The 15,622-nt window shown below is 46.4% G+C and overlaps 1 protein-coding gene across 5 annotated transcripts; it reads left to right on the forward strand.

Annotated features, from left to right (window-relative positions):
* The first annotated feature begins 688 nt into the window (after window positions 1-688).
* On the forward strand, window positions 689-14,499 carry NAA20 (N-alpha-acetyltransferase 20, NatB catalytic subunit). 5 transcript variants are annotated; one of them, XM_089308231.1, is made up of 6 exons: window positions 689-822; window positions 4,344-4,368; window positions 7,841-7,939; window positions 8,529-8,664; window positions 13,193-13,338; window positions 14,005-14,499. In XM_089308231.1, exons 3-6 carry the CDS (start codon window positions 7,930-7,932, stop codon window positions 14,088-14,090), a joined length of 378 nt encoding a protein of 125 aa, XP_089164357.1. In that variant the 5' UTR covers window positions 689-822; window positions 4,344-4,368; window positions 7,841-7,929; the 3' UTR covers window positions 14,091-14,499. The 5 variants fall into 5 exon arrangements, with proteins under 5 accessions (XP_089164357.1, XP_002710991.1, XP_089164356.1 ...); XM_002710945.6 differs by having other exon boundaries at window positions 7,849-7,939; XM_089308229.1 differs by lacking the exon at window positions 689-822 and adding an exon at window positions 1,391-1,613 and having other exon boundaries at window positions 7,849-7,939.
* Window positions 14,500-15,622: the final 1,123 nt, after the last annotated feature.

Consider the following 15,622-nt stretch of genomic DNA (forward strand, 5'->3'; position numbering starts at 1 on the left):
GTGACCATCTGGGGAGTGAACCATTGGATGGAAGAGCTCTCTCTCTGCCTCTCGGAAACTCTGCCTTTCAAATAAATAAATAAATATTTTTTAAAGCCTCTTTTTAAACATGTGGCAGGCAGTGGTCACGTTTGTGCTACCTGTGGACCTGAACTTGGGGCTCTCCGGGACTATTGCTACACCTGATTTATGCTCATGCATTGTTGGGGTTGGAAACCACACCTAGAACTCAGCTTGGGCCTCGGAAGGTCCTTGTGATTGGGGGTGGGGAGGCTCCTTTTTCTCAACCACCTGGGTTCTCATCCTCCTGCTAAGCCTGTGCCTCCTGTCTGGTTAGTAAGTTGGCTCCACGTGGTGCAGCTTGGGACCCAGGGGAGTTGGAGACCTGAGTGTCTTGCAGTGCCGGTTTCACCTGGATGAGTTATTTGATTTCTGTCCGCCAAGACCACTCCACTGGTTATCTAGAGAGAGGGTGAGGGAAAAGAATCTTCCAAGCAGGTGGCTCTGCTTCCGTCTGAGTCTCTACACCTGTGTTGCCTATACTGTTAGCCATGACCCGCTGCCCGCGACGTTAAAGGAATGTCCCGGTAATACCAGACGTCGGCCGCCAGAGAGCGCTGTGTCTTCGCAGTGTGGCCGAGAGACTCGTGACCCGGAAGCAGTTCCCCTCCGTTGACCCGCCGTGGCCGTGCGCGGGGTGCTTTCCGGTGGAGCGGGCGCAGGGTCGAAGCCAGCCGGTTTCGGCAGGAGTTGGGGTGGCGGCGGCAACATGACCACGCTCCGGGCTTTCACCTGCGACGACCTCTTCCGCTTCAACAACATGTGAGTGCGGCGCGTCCTGGGCCGCCCGCTGCTGGCCGGGCGCAGCCCCGGGGGCCGCGGTGTCGGAGGCCGGGTGGGCCCGGGGCTGCGATCTTGGCCGAGGCCCCGGGCGCTGCGTGCTCGGGGGGGGCGCGGCTGCGGGGCGCCCGCCGCTAGCTGGCTCGTGGAGGGCCCGGGTCGCGAGCGAGGCAGCTCTGGGGCCGCGGGAGCCTGCGGGCTGGGTGCCCGGGCGGCCGCCGCTCGCGCCCGGCTGCTGTGGCTGAGCAGCCCGGAGCAGCGGCCTCGTCCCCCTTCTCTCCTGTACAGCCCGATGAGCGGGCATTTGCGCGGGGTGCGGAGACCAGGCAGGCCCCGTGACTCGCAGGCACTGTTTATTTTGGAGTTGACCGGGCAGTTGGGAAAGTTGACTTTATTGTCCCGTTTCGCCGTCCTGGCCCCCGTGCCGTGTCTGACTTGCGGGGCAGCAGGTCCCGGGTCAAGGGGACTTGGGGACGAGGTAGCCAGGAGCAGCGCCGAAGGGCGGAGAGGTGCGCGGTCGGTGCGAATGCGGATGTGGTTCCTGGGACAGAGCAGCCCGGGAGAGCAGGGTGACACGGCTCGGCGTCCACTCGGCCTCGTGGGGAGACTCCTCTGTAAGCCCTGACCGCAGCCCAGCCCAGGAGGCTCGCACTGCGCGCTCGCCGCCCCTGCACCTGTTCTGAGTGCTCCTGTGATAACCCGTTTAAGTCCCGCTACCCTGAGACGTGCTGTCTGTCATCGCATTCTGTGAATGAGTGAACCCCGGCGTGCAGGTGAGCCGGCCCTGAGATGGGAGTGGGTGGAGTCAGCAATTAATCCTGGTAGCCCTGTTTTTTTTTTTTTTTCAAAGAATCACAAAGTCAGAATACTGTTTTCAAAAGATTATTGGGGGTTGGCGCCTTGGTGTACGTAGTAGGTTAAGCATCCTGTGGCGCCGGCATCCCTTATGGGCACTGGTTTGAGACCCAGCTGCTCCATTTCCGATCCAGCTCTCTGCTATGGCCTGGGAAAGCAGTAGAAGATGGCCCAAGTCCTTGGGCTCCTACACCCACGTGGGAGACCTGGAAGAAGTTCCTGGCTTCGCCATTGTGGCCATTTGGGGAGGCAACCAGGGCATGGAAGACCTCCCTCTCTCTCTGACTCTTCCTCTCTATCTGTAACTCTGCCTCTCAAATAAAAAAATAAACCTTTAAAAAAATCTATTCACTTATTTGAAAGGCAGAGTTAGAGGGAGAGACAGAGAGTGCTATCTTCCATCTGCCAGGTGCACTAGCAGGGAGCTGGATCAGAAGCGAAGCAGCTGGGTTTAAGTGGCTGCACCACAAAATCAAAGTGTTTATTGTATTCTTTCGGATGCAACATTGTTAAGCATTCCTGCTACAGCAGTACTGGTCTGCAGGAGCTTACCAGCCGTAACAGTCAGCGGGAATCACACACCCAGTGATGAAGGCATCCGATCAAAGGGGCAGGTGGTTCTTAAAGAGTTGGTCCCTGGTCACAAGGGATATTTTGGAACTGCAAATGCTTGGCTGAGAACTGCGGCTTTGGGGGCTAACTTCGTTCCCAGCAGCAGCTCTGACTGAGAGCGGAGCAGAGGAGTTGGCCCGGGCAGCAGCACACAGGTGGTGGCCTGAAAAGAGCTTGTGTTTGGGAGGGGCAGCCTGGGAGCGAGCGGACAGGGTGCAGCTTGGCGCTGCGGGAAGGGGTGGCAGGGTGTGACGTGACACAGGTAACGTGGAAGGAAACCACAGCAGAGCCCAACGTGGGGCTTCCGAGATCATTCTCTTTGTTCAGGTCTCCGTCATAGGCCCGCGGGAGACCCTCACTTCCTCCCCGCTGGCTCCTGTTGCGTGGATTAGGGCGTTGTGGTGGGAAACTCAGAGTCACTGAAATTAGTGTCCGAGGAAGACTTGAAGCAGCGCCTGTAGAACGCTGCAGTTCACCTAACAAACACGGACTTTGGGGAAAGTATTTGAGTGCCTACTGTCGGCCAGTATAGAGATGCAGTGAACAAAACAGAAGAACACTGGTGTCTCTATGGAACATGCATTTTAGAAGGGAAGCAGTAAATACAACATGTAAAACGTAGTGTTGCGCAGAGGGAAGAAGGGACCCTGGAAGGGAGTGGGCATTGAGCTTTGCACTGGGTGTCCAGGGAAGGCGTCAATGCAGACGGACCAGAAGGAGTGGGTGAGTCCCGTGCATGCAGGGGCAGGGGAGCTGTACGGGCAGCAGTGACCCGCGTGGCTGCAGTGGACTGTGGGCATGTGAGGGGACACCCAGGAGGAGGGGTCAAGTTTAGGCCTGGACTAGAGAGAGAATTGGGGGATGGGAGGTCGTGACTACCTAGGTGACTGGGAAGCTGGGTGATGTCCATGATGGAGCGTGGCTCCCTTGGCCATCCAGGACTGCAGCGTGGCCCACAGGTGAGGTGGGATGTGGGGGGCTGAGTGACGAGAGCGTTTCAGGTGGCGGGGGGGGGCTGTGCCCCACGCCGCTGCTGCTGTGTGCGTCGTGTTTACACACTTCTAGGAAAGGGACATTGAAGATGCAGGAGCAGCAAGCACACGAACTGCTCGAGAATCCAGCTGTCTTCTGGACTTGACAAATTGTTAAAAACCAAAATTGTTAAAAAAAATTTTTTTTGGTGAAGTTATTCATGTTGATATGTAATTGATTTATTATTCTTAATAACAATTTTTAAATATTAAAAGAGCTCACATAAACAGTGTTTTGGGGGGCACTCATTAATTTTTGCACATAACGTTCTGACACTGAAAAGTTAGAGCGGCCGGACTAAAGAAGTGGTGTGTGTCTGGCATTGTCGAAGGGCCCAGAGAAGAATCCGACCAGAAATGGGAAGAGGCAGAGCTCCAAAGAGCTGGTTCTGTGTCTGGCACAGTGGCGGGTCCAGTAACTGAAGAGCAGAGGGCGAGCCGTTTGGGGATGGAGGAGATGGGTTTTAAGAGTGTTGATTTGGGGGTGAGGGGTGTGTTAAGAGTCTGAGAGAATGGAGGAATGGTGGTGATGTAGGAATGGGGAGCAGAGACTGCGAGGCGGGAGCACCCACTGTACAGGCGGAGTCACGGACCAAGGAAGATCTTCCAGGGAAGGCCCCAGAGGCAGGGAGGATCCTTGGGGTGGGCAGCTGCAGTGACCATCTGGAACCTTCTGTCTGTGGGAGGAACCTGCCTGGACAGTCCCCAGTTCCACTAACAAGTCGTTGTCTCTTAGAGGATGGAAGACCCGGATGTAGACCTGCTAACTGTAGATTAGCATGTAAGGACGTGGCAGTTAAATGGAAATTTATGGGCAGCTCTAGCTGCTGTGACGGCTCATCGTGGCCATCACTAGTTGAGTTTTCCTCACCCCTCAAGTTGGTTTTAAAGTTGCAGGTTAAGCACTTTTTTTTCCCCCTGGTGATAATATTATGTTTAGCATGCTTATCTAGACTGGTTTTTGTAAATACTGCTTACTATTAACATTTTTCTTGTTTCTTTTAGTAATTTGGATCCACTTACAGAAACTGTATCCTTTTTTAAAAAAAAATTTACTAAATAGATGAAAATGGAGAAACAAAAGGAAAAAAAAAACAGCCTTGAGTACCAAAAAAAATAATAAAGCTTGTATTTGGGGAAACACCATAATCAACATAGAAAGGAATTAAAACAAAAATGAGAGCAGAAGTTGTCTTCAGTCTGCCTGACAAACCGTTGATATAATAACCTCATATAAATCTGTAACAGTATACAAATCCCCCTCCCCGGCGCCTCCCTTGGTGATCAGCGCAGCTGTACACAACAGAGAGCAAGGGACGTCTGCAGATGGCGCATTTCTCTCTGATGGCATCCCCAGGGTGGCCTGGATCTTCCTGATCCCGATGGCTGCCGGAGCAAAAGCACCCCCACACGTTTCCAAGGATCACCAGAGGGAAGTAGGGTGTGGCCTTCCCTCTTAAGGATGCTATTGGGAAATAGCGCAGAGCCCTTCTGGGTCTCACGGACCAGTGCTTGTCTCCTGCCCCACACACCCAGTCTCATCTGGAGTACAGAAGTGTGAATAAAGGATCTGGAGCAACAGTTATTTGTCTTTGTCACTCTCTTGGTAAGAGAGTGGGCAAAGATGCACACAGTGGGTTATGCTGCAGTAGCAGATAAGCCTCACAGCTTCAGTGGCTTAGACCACAAAGTTGGGCCTGCACTGTGGCACAGTTGGTAAAGCTGCCACCTGTGGTGCTGGGCATCCCATATGGGCACCTCTTTGGGTCCTGGCTGCTTTGCTTCTAATCCAGCTCCCTGCTAACGTGCCCGAGAAAACAGCAGAAGATGGCTCAAGTGCTTGGGCCCCTGCACCCATCTATGTAGGAGACCTGGGAGAAGCTCCTGGCTTCATCCTGACCCAGCCCCGGCTGTTGGCAGCCATCTGGGGAGTGAACCAGTGGATGGAAGTTTGCTTTCTCTGTCTCTGTGTGTAACTCTTTCAAATAAGGAGAGAAATCTTCAGAACAGAACACTACCACCAGAGTTGGATTCCCTAGTTGTGATCTGTGGCAGGTGGATTAGAGGGTCCTGGTAACGATGGGTTCCCAGAAGAGCACATATAGGAGGCTACTGCACATATTGGAGTTCAGTCTCAGTAGTCAGAGACATAGGAATAGAGCCAACATGATAAAATTCAATGCTGATGATTGGTGAGGTGATAGGACATTCTCGTAAGTTGCTAGGAACGTTATTAACTGCCACAGCGTCACTGGCAGGCACTTTGGAACTGCGCTACTATTTCTTTTTCCCGAAAGCTGAAAATCAGCAGAGGCAGCTGATGTCAGGGTTGGCAGATCTGGTGTGCTGCCTGTTTGTGTAAATAGGATTTTATTGGGACACATCATGCTGATTAACTTACATGTTGTCTGTGGCTTTCACAGCTTTGAATAGTTGCGGCAAACAACATATGTTCCACGAAGTCTGGGCTACTTCCCATCTGGCCCTTCCAATAAAAAGCTCGCTAACCCCTGAGCTGCATCATTAGAGAAGTTGTTTATTTCAGGGGAGTTACAATATTAAAGTTTCAGAGCAACATTCACACAGAGTAAGCAAAGTGAAATAAGCTTTATTCACGAAAGACTTAAGGTTTTTGAACAACTGGAATAATCTAGATACCCACGGTCTCAAGACAGATATTTAAACTGTCTCTGCAGGCAAAGTAATGCTATGTAGCAGAGAAAATTGACTACAGAGATGAAGGTGGGAACAGGACTACATATCCAAAGTTGAACAGCAAAGCAAAAAAATCCAGTTTTCCTTTGTATTTTAAAAATTATGACTAATTAAAGATATTTCTGTTCAAAAACCATTTTTTTTAACTTGACAGTAAATGCCTTATAATCCAGGTGAGCCCGGATTTGAAAGTGACCAGATGATAGGTCCTCACGGTTGATGGGCTCCTCCTGCAGCCAGAGGGGGGCAGGTGGCAGGAGGCAGGAGAACAGCCTGCCATGTTAAGGGTTATGTCTGAGTTCTCAACATTACAACTGCCTCAGAGATTTTTGAAAAGCACTAATCGAGTTTTCTAGGAACTCACATGACCGACAGTGTCCTCTTACGAAGTCACATTAGAAATCTTACATTAGGAAGAAATGCAGGAATGAGTATGTGTGAGGGCATCCCAGGGTTGAAGAGTTAAGTAGCGAACGTAATTATTCAGGCATTTATATTGACAAAATACCTATTTAAGCTTTTATCTGCATTCTTAGAAATGGAGAATTTGAATCAGTGGACAGGAAAATCGGATAACTGTTGCCTCTTGGAGGACTTAAGGCCACTTTTTTTTTTTTTTTTAAGTTTGAGACAGGTCTCCAATCCACTGGTTCACTACCCATATATCCACAACAACTGAGGCTGGGCCTGGGCAAACCAGAAGCCAGGAACTGAAGCTGGGTCTCCCCCCGTGGGTGGGAGGTTGAACCAGCCCCTGCTGCCAACCAGCGTGTACATGAGCAGAAAGCTGGAATGGGGAGTGGAGCCAGGATTTAAATCCACGCACTGTTATAAACTTGAATTGAAGTTCCAAACTGCTGGGCCAGACGCCCTGTGCTCCCAGGGTAAGTTTGGAACATGGCATTCATAGTCCTAAGAGGAGGCAGTGAGCACAGGTGATGAAAGTACAGTGCAGAGGTTGATACAGCAAGTGGACCGTAGGAGAACTCTGGAGTTCTGGTTCTCTGCTTTCCATTACAGGATACTGTCCCTATAATATATGTGAGGTTATAGGTCTAGATAATTGGGTTAAAACTCCATGCTACCATAAATATTTCATGCAGTGATCAGACAGAAACCATACATATGTAGATCTGGGGATAAAGTAACAAGCAATATACTTTTTTTTTCAAGAAGCAGCTTTCAGCTTTTCATTTCATTTCATTGATATTCTCACTTTTTTCCCCTCCACTTTTTTTTTAAAGGAAGATTTATTTATTTGAAAGGCAGAGTTACCAGAGGTCTTCTGTCCGCTGGTTCACTCCCCAGATGGTCACAGGGGCCAGAGCTGGGCTGATCCAAAGTCAGGAGCTTCTTTCGGGTCTCCAGCATGGTGCAGGGTCCCAAGCACCTTGGCCATCTTTTTTTTTTTTTTTTTTTAATTCTATTTGAAAGAGTTAGAGAAGGAACGGCAGAGAGAGGGCTTCCATCTGCTAGTTCACTCCCCAGGGAATTGGCTGCACTGATCCAAAGCCAGGAGCTTCTTCCAGGTCTCCCATGCGAGTACAGTGACCCAAGAACTTGGGCCATCTTCCACTGCTTTCCCAGGCCACAGCAGAGAGCTGGATGGGAAGTGGAGCAGCTGGGACCAGGCCCAGCGCCCATATGAGATGCCGGCACTGCAGGTGGAGGCTTTAACCGCTACACTACAGTGCCAGCCCTGCAATATACTTTACAGGAGTCTTTTCTCAAAATATCCTCTAATGAAGAACCTTTTCCTGCCTGTTATTTTTCACACTCCTTAACAGGATTCTAGTATGGGATTCCTTTTTACCTACAGTACCTCGCCCACTGGCCAGAGTATTTCATTGTTGCAGAGGCACCTGGTGGAGAATTAATGGGTTATAGTAAGTATCACGCCATTGATACTTTTTTCAGAAGTAGTTAAGATCGTCATAGGTTTCAACTTGATTGAGACTGCAGGATTAGATAATCATTGTTTCAGTTTATTGAACTTCTGGCTATTTTAGGCATTGTGGTAGGTGTAGGAGATACGACAGAACCGGACACATAGCCTCAGTCGCCTTGGAGCTTTTATTCTGTATGTGTTTAATTACTACCTGGTATATTTGGTACATAATGCAGGGATCGTGGCGTCTTCATAGACAGTATTACAAGAAGTTGGAGCTGTGAAGTAACTGTCATGTATAGACACCCACATGAGATGCAGAGCTTTGAAAAAATACATACTCTAGGCTTTTGTTCAGAGTTTGTTCGTAATACATCATTTCTTTCAACTTATATTGATCCTGGCTGTAGATACATAGCAGTGCATTTACAGGTAAATGAAAGCATTAATAACCATTAATTGGATGACCTCAGATAGTGCTTAAGTGTTTATCTTAGTTTCCTTTGCAATAGAACTGTGCCAACAGTAATTATGTGTTTATATGTAAACCAGTGTATCTACTGAATGTATTTTTGTTGTCTTGGCAGTTATGGGTAAAGCCGAAGGCTCAGTAGCTAGGGAAGAATGGCACGGGCACGTCACAGCGCTCTCTGTGGCCCCAGAATTTCGCCGCCTTGGTTTGGCTGCTAAACTTATGGAGCTACTAGAGGAGATTTCAGAAAGGTGAGGTACTGTTTTCTTCAGTATACTAGTGATCTTTAAACCTGGATCATTGTGATTCTTCCCTGGGGCTGACCGACTATCATGCTTTGTGATTTACAGGGATTGCATCTTCAGCCTCCTGTGGTCCTCACAACTCTGTGCTGTTCAGAGTGGTCTTACTGTTCCTATTCTGTGACTGAGGGAAGTGAGGTGGGGTTTGAGGCCCTGCTGTAGGCCTACCAGCTGTGTAACTGGTGGCGTCCACAACTGGCTCTCGGCAGTGTGGTCCTCACAACTCTGTGCTGTTCAGAGTGGTCTTACTGTTCCTATTCTGTGACTGAGGGAAGTGAGGTGGGGTTTGAGGCCCTGCTGTAGGCCTACCAGCTGTGTAACTGGTGGCGTCCACAACTGGCTCTCGGCAGTGTGTTTGCCACTGTGGCCCGTGTTCCTGTATGCTCTGTTAACTGTACTGAGATGCCAAGGGCAGTGTTTTCAGTGTTCCTAGGCCAAAAGAAAATACTTTAGTGTGGGGAGCAACCCGGACTAGACTGTTACTGGAATTAAGACTTATTCTATGCATCTGCTCTCCCACAATATGGTGCTGGGAGAGAAGAAAACAGCTTCTACACAGCTGCCTCCAGTTCAGCCAATAAACTGTAGGACTTGCTCCTGATTGGAGGAGAGCAGCGTACTCGGCGTGTGGGCAGCCGAGTTGGGATTGGCAGAGGAGGACTATAAAGGAGGAGAGAGACGGCATGCACCAGGAACATCTAAGGGGAACATCTAGCTGAAGGAACACCTGTGCAGCCCCCGAGAGAGCCGGCCGGCGGTGTGCCGCTCCCCTGCGGAAGTGGGGAATGTGGCAGGGGGAACTGCCCTTCCACGGAGGTGGAAGGGACAGTAGCCAACCCGGGAAGAACCAGCAGCAAACCCGGGAAGGGCCGAGCAGACAAAAGAACAGCACAGGGTCCTGTGTCGTTCCTCCACGAAGAGGGGGAGCGACACTTTAGCACTTGAGATATAATTGCTTAGGACTATTTACAGCCTAACAGTTCAGTAGCCTTTTGAAAAACATTTTTCATTTTGAACTATGGTAATCTAGTAAGATGTATGTACATGTTGAGCCTTGACTTTAATGATTAACACTTCACTGACAGACCCATTATATGGATGTTCAAAAGGCACTAGTGTTTTAATCTTAGCAACTGCCAGAAATCCAGCTTCATTAAAAAAAATGTCATATACTGCTGACTGGTGGTTTGTCAGTTTCTGACATGTAAACTATTCTGCAGTGCCTCAGTATAGTTTAGGAACTAGATTTTGAGAGGGAGAGAGCTTCCATTCACTGGTTCACTCCCCAAAATGGCTGGAGCTGCACTGGAATGAAGCCAGAAGCTTCTTCTGGGGCTCTCACATGGGTGACGGGGCCCAAGCACTTGGGCCATTTTCTGCTTTCCCCTGTGCATTAGCAGGGAGATGGAGCAGCTGGGACTCGAACCAGTGCTTATGTGGGATCCAGCAGCACAACTTGTTACACCATCCTCCAGGAATTGCCAGTATTATGGCACTGTTTGAGACAGACCTGTTAACACCACCAGTGTTACACAGTATTTTAAATGGAGGCTTATTTAGAAGAGGTGAGAGATACAGGTATCAGATTGGCCAGTCAGTGCCTAAAAGTGTAGCAGAAAAGGACTCTTATGGCATAATTTCCACTTAATTGTTGGATTTAATAGTGTTGCCCTTGGCATCTCAGTACAGTTAACAGAGCATACAGGAACACGGGCCACAGTGGCAAACACACTGCCGAGAGCCAGTTGTGGATGCCACCAGTTACACAGCTGGTAGGCCTACAGCAGGGCCTCAAACCCCACCTCACTTCCCTCAGTCACAGAATAGGAACAGTAAGACCGCTCAGCAAGGAAGGGAGGAAACTACCTATGTCCACAGGGAGTTAGAAAATGGGTTCACAGCAGATGTGACCTTGCACTTGGGAATTAATGTAGTTACAGGATAGTCTCTTCCTCAGTAGAAAACCACTAAGGTCCCTTCCCAGGTCTAAGCCCTTGTTATAAGCTTTATTTGTATAGGTATGGCTGTACGTACATACATAAAATATGTATATAAACATAGGTACATGTTTGTAAGTGTATATACATTAGAAATAGTAGTATACATCTATATATCATTTCCAAACAAATGAGGAGAAAATGATAAAAATCAAAGGCAAAAAAGGAAATTAACAAACTAAGAGGATGGCTGTATCTGGTTAAGGACAAAGAACTGGATTCCATGTACAGTAAAGATGAAACACTGAAAGAAAAACCATGCATGTTCTGACCAAAACAAAGTTGGCATACTTCCATTATAATATTTATATTCCAGTTGGGTGACAGTTTCTAGAGTGAAAAGGGATCCCTGCATATTAGTGACTCAAACCATCAAGATGACCAGTTAAGCATCTTTTGTACCCAGTGAGACAGATGCTTCTTTCTAATAGAAAAATTGGCTAAAGCATAGAACAAACTTTCTGGCTCAGAGAGAGAGCAAATACATGAGGGGTTTTCAAAAATGTTTTGTACCAAAATTTCTTTTATTACATTTCCCGTGGACTCCTTGAAGTACCCCTGTATTAGGCTGCAGGCTGTCTAAGGCCTGTGTTATGTAACAACTTTTCAGTCTCAAAAACAATTCTTAGCTGCAAGCTGACCCTTGAGAATTTAAAAGTCTTTTCACAGAGGAAGCTGCAGCTTCTCATTTAAGAACTTTACATAAAAATGCCTTAACAAAATCTTACTCCTTAGTTGAAAATATCCCAGAAAAATCATTTGCAAAATGGTTTCACTTACATATAAATATATAGAGTTCAATGCAAGGTTGTTTTCTTTGAGTAAACCTGATAAAAGCCAGTATTCACTTCTGGATAAAAATTGTGAATTAGGAAAGGTCTGTGAGCAGAGACCATGTCTATCTGCAGAACAACTGCAGGAAATACCAGGTATTCAGGAAGTTCATGGAACTGGGCACGCATCCCAACATCTGTAACCTTCCATGTTCATGGACTTGAAGAAACCAGTGACAAGGGGATGACTGCAGCTGTGCTCTCTTCAGTAATCAGCTGCAAATCCAAGACAGCATAGGAAAGCGAGAGATGTAAGCATCTGAGGTTTGGGAGGAAACTCAACTGTTACAAAGAGAGGAAATCCACAAGAATCTACAAAGTTACTAAATACAAAAGCAGTACAAAAATCTTTATAGAAAGAGGTGCCATTTGTGTGACACTAAAAAAGAACACATAGTTAAACATCTAATATAAGCTGTGGAAGACCTCTGAGATTTATAAAAACTCAAGTGCTTAACTAATTGGAGAGATAGGTTATCTCCATGGATCAGAGGATATTACAGAAATGGTCAGTTTGCAATTTGCTAATTATTTTTTGTGGGACTTGTTAATTAGGCTGATCGTGAAACTCAGACAAAAGTAAGACAAGATTTCTGGAACATTTGTCATTCTCATTATCTGTAATGAGAGCAAGAATGTATATTACAATGGTCCAGACTGAGAAACAGACCCAGTAATGCATGGATTTTGACATACCTCAGAAGCAGTACAAATCAGTGCTCTACACTCAGGTAAAGGTGGCGAGACAATTCCATATCCATCTATATGGGAAAAAACATTGTCCCAGGTTGCAGAATTCCAGATTAGAAACCTAGATGTAAAGAGCAAAACTAAAAAGCCTTTTGAGTATAATAGTGCAGAGTGTTTCATGTAGGAAACCAGCTTCTTAAAAGATAATTTTTCAGAAACACTATACAATGTTGAATACCTAGAATATATAGAGAACTACAGCTGGGGAAAAATCAATGAGAACTATATAGGAGAATCCAAATGGCCATTAAACAAAAATACATTCAGCCCCATTAGTAATCAAACATGCATATTTACATCACACCAAGATACAGAGAGGCTTGGCTGTGGACCTAAGTTGCTAGACACAGGCTGGAAAGTGTAGCACTATGCAAGTTGAAAAGGTGCACCCTCCTCTGACACAGCAACGACCCTTCACTAGAGACCTTAGATACTATACCGTGAGACACGCAGCACAAAACTGGAGATTTTTGTCAGTATGACCTGGATAGCTTGTATATTCATACAATGGGATGCTAAAGTCACCTAAGAAAAGTCACAAGTATTTGAGAATTTTATATAAATGGAATCAGACTTCTAAACAGGGGAAACTAACAATAGGTAAAAAGTAAGGAGATAATGGTGTAGTCACTCTGGGTGACCAACCAGTGGGAGACCTAAGGGCTTTAGGGCCACAGCCATTTGTTTCATAATGTCACACAGTATGCCACATCAAATCTTTAAGATGAACACATCAATTACTGTGACATAAAATACATAGTATTTTTAAAGCCAGGTACTAGAAACATTAAAAAAAAATGCTGTTTTGAAATTTTTTTTTTTAGAAAACCACATATTTAGATTTTTTGGTAACAAAAGCAGTCACCTCATTCTAACATTTTCTTTTTCTTTTTAAAGAAAGGGTGGATTTTTTGTTGACCTCTTTGTGAGAGTATCTAACCAAGTTGCAGTGAATATGTATAAGCAGCTGGGCTACAGTGTCTACAGGACCGTCATAGAGTATTATTCAGCCAGCAATGGGGAACCTGACGAGGACGCCTACGGTAGGTTCTTTTTTTTTTTTTTTTGACAGGCAGAGTGGACAGTGAGAGAGAGACAGAAAGGTCTTCCTTTTGCCGTTAGTTCATCCTCCAATGGCCGCCACAGCCAGTGCACTGTGCTGATCCGAAGGCAGGAGCCAGGTGCCTCTTCTGGTCTCCCCTGGGGTGCAGGGCCCAAGCACTTCGGCCATCCTCCACTGCACTCCTGGGCCACAGCAGAGAGCTGGCCTGAAAGAGGGGCAACCGGGACAGAATCCGGCGCCCCGACCGGGATAGAACCCAGTGTGGCGGCGCCTGCCTAGGTTCTCTTCTATGGTGGAAACACTACATTCATTCAGCAGATTTAAACTTACTGAAGTAATTGAACAGTTCAAAGAATATTTGATCTTAATAGCTAACCAACCTTTGTGAACCTAATGGCAGTTTTATTAACTGATCAGTGGTTAATTTCTGTCGATTGTTGTCTTACTGTGTTACAGGCATGGTGTTTAGAACATTTGTATGCTGAGCCCAATACTGGGCGTTTGTTGGCATCTGATTTACTTGCAATTGGGAGTCTCAATTATCTTTCAGAAAGTAGGGGACAGGAGACAAGACTGTCTAAGAATTCTAGCTCTACACTTTGAATTTAGAATCTGGCTGCTTACATTAATCTTTGCTTCCTGACAGATATGAGGAAAGCACTTTCCAGGGACACGGAGAAGAAATCCATCATCCCATTACCTCATCCGGTGAGGCCGGAGGACATTGAATAGCCCTGGGCAGTGGTTCTTAGGCAGCTGCTCCAGGTGGTTATGGACAATGTTTTCATCGGATGATCTTGGAGCTCTAGTGGAGAAAAGTAATCATTGAGGTCTTAAAGGCGTGAAGAAACTGCAAGTTATACTTTCAATAGCATTGTTTCCAGTTAGCAATATCATACCTATTAAAGCTGTTGACTGTACTGAGATCCAATCAGAAAGGCAGCTAGGTCGAGGAAGCATTCCACTCATGTTCACTGTGTGCTAGGGAAAGACTTGCTCCAATCTCCCCAATTCAGTGCCTGAGAACCACTGCTGCACATATAAATTTTTTTATTTTGTACTGAATTGTTAATTGAAGCTTTAAAAGCATATATGAAATGTATAAATCTAAGGTGTATAATAAAATACATTGTTGGTTCTATGGATGTTTTCTGGAAGTTTTTTGGCCATTTATAAAACTTAACACATGCTAAATGGTGACCTTTAACAAATCTGGTTGTTTTTGTCTGCACTGTGGTAAACTTCTTGAAAGGGACATGCAAAATTGGGGCTGTGCCAGGCTGAAGTCAGGGGCCAGGAATTCAACCCAAGGTCTGCACCCAACCACCTGAGCCGTCACTTGCCGCCTCCCAGCCTCTGCAGTGGCAGAAAGTGGAATCGAGAGTGCAGGCCCCCTTAAGTAGTGTCTGACTGCACCAAATGCCACTCTATGAAATGTGTTTCCGATGCATCCTTGAAATAATCCCTGCTCAGCATACTTAAGCTTCCTTATTACACATTTTATATATTTGGTAACTGGGAAGAACTTACTATGTAAGAGGAAAAAGAACCCAATTCCTAAAGAAACTTGATCAACGGCCAACCATGCATTTTTCACACAAAATTTTCTCACCTATAAATAATGAATTACTAGAGAAGCAACTAAAGAAATACAAAAGTAGTAGTTACTAAAAACCTTTTACTTTTGAAAGGACTTATAGGGTAGATGAGAAGTATTCTTCCATGAAAGAGTAACTTCTTCCTCCAAGCATTTCATACTGGCACTGCCTATTATGCAAACATGGTCATCAATTTCTGTCTTGTGTATACAAAACAGCTACTGATTACACGTCCATACTCTGCTCTCTCTGCAGACTTAGCCAACAGAGACTGTAATCTATTTTCCTTTTTACTGACAAGACAGACCTCAGCAAGCAAGAGCCAGAAGCCACACACACCTCAGAGGCTGACACTGTCCAGTGACTACAGCACTGGAGCCACAGTGAACAGAACAAAATGCTTGAGAAATGTGGTCCAGGTTAAATGAAACTTCTTCAGCCCACCTAAGCGTATGTTTTTTGCTTAAGAATGTGAGTGACATATCACCAGATATATTATCAGTCTTGTGCTATTTAAGTTTCATTATTTAGCAAGTAGTTATCTTAAAGGGTTTTTATGCTTGCTCAAACCCAAGGAGTTTAATGTGTCAGAAGATACTACAGCCTGCTAGGAGAACTTAGCTTCCAAGCTTCCAAAAAAGCCCTATACCTCTGGCCACTAGTAAG

This window comes from Oryctolagus cuniculus, chromosome 11 (genome assembly GCF_051225735.1).
Source record: "Oryctolagus cuniculus isolate XC-2025 breed Fujian yellow rabbit chromosome 11, ASM5122573v1, whole genome shotgun sequence".
Taxonomy (NCBI): Eukaryota; Metazoa; Chordata; class Mammalia; order Lagomorpha; family Leporidae; genus Oryctolagus; species Oryctolagus cuniculus.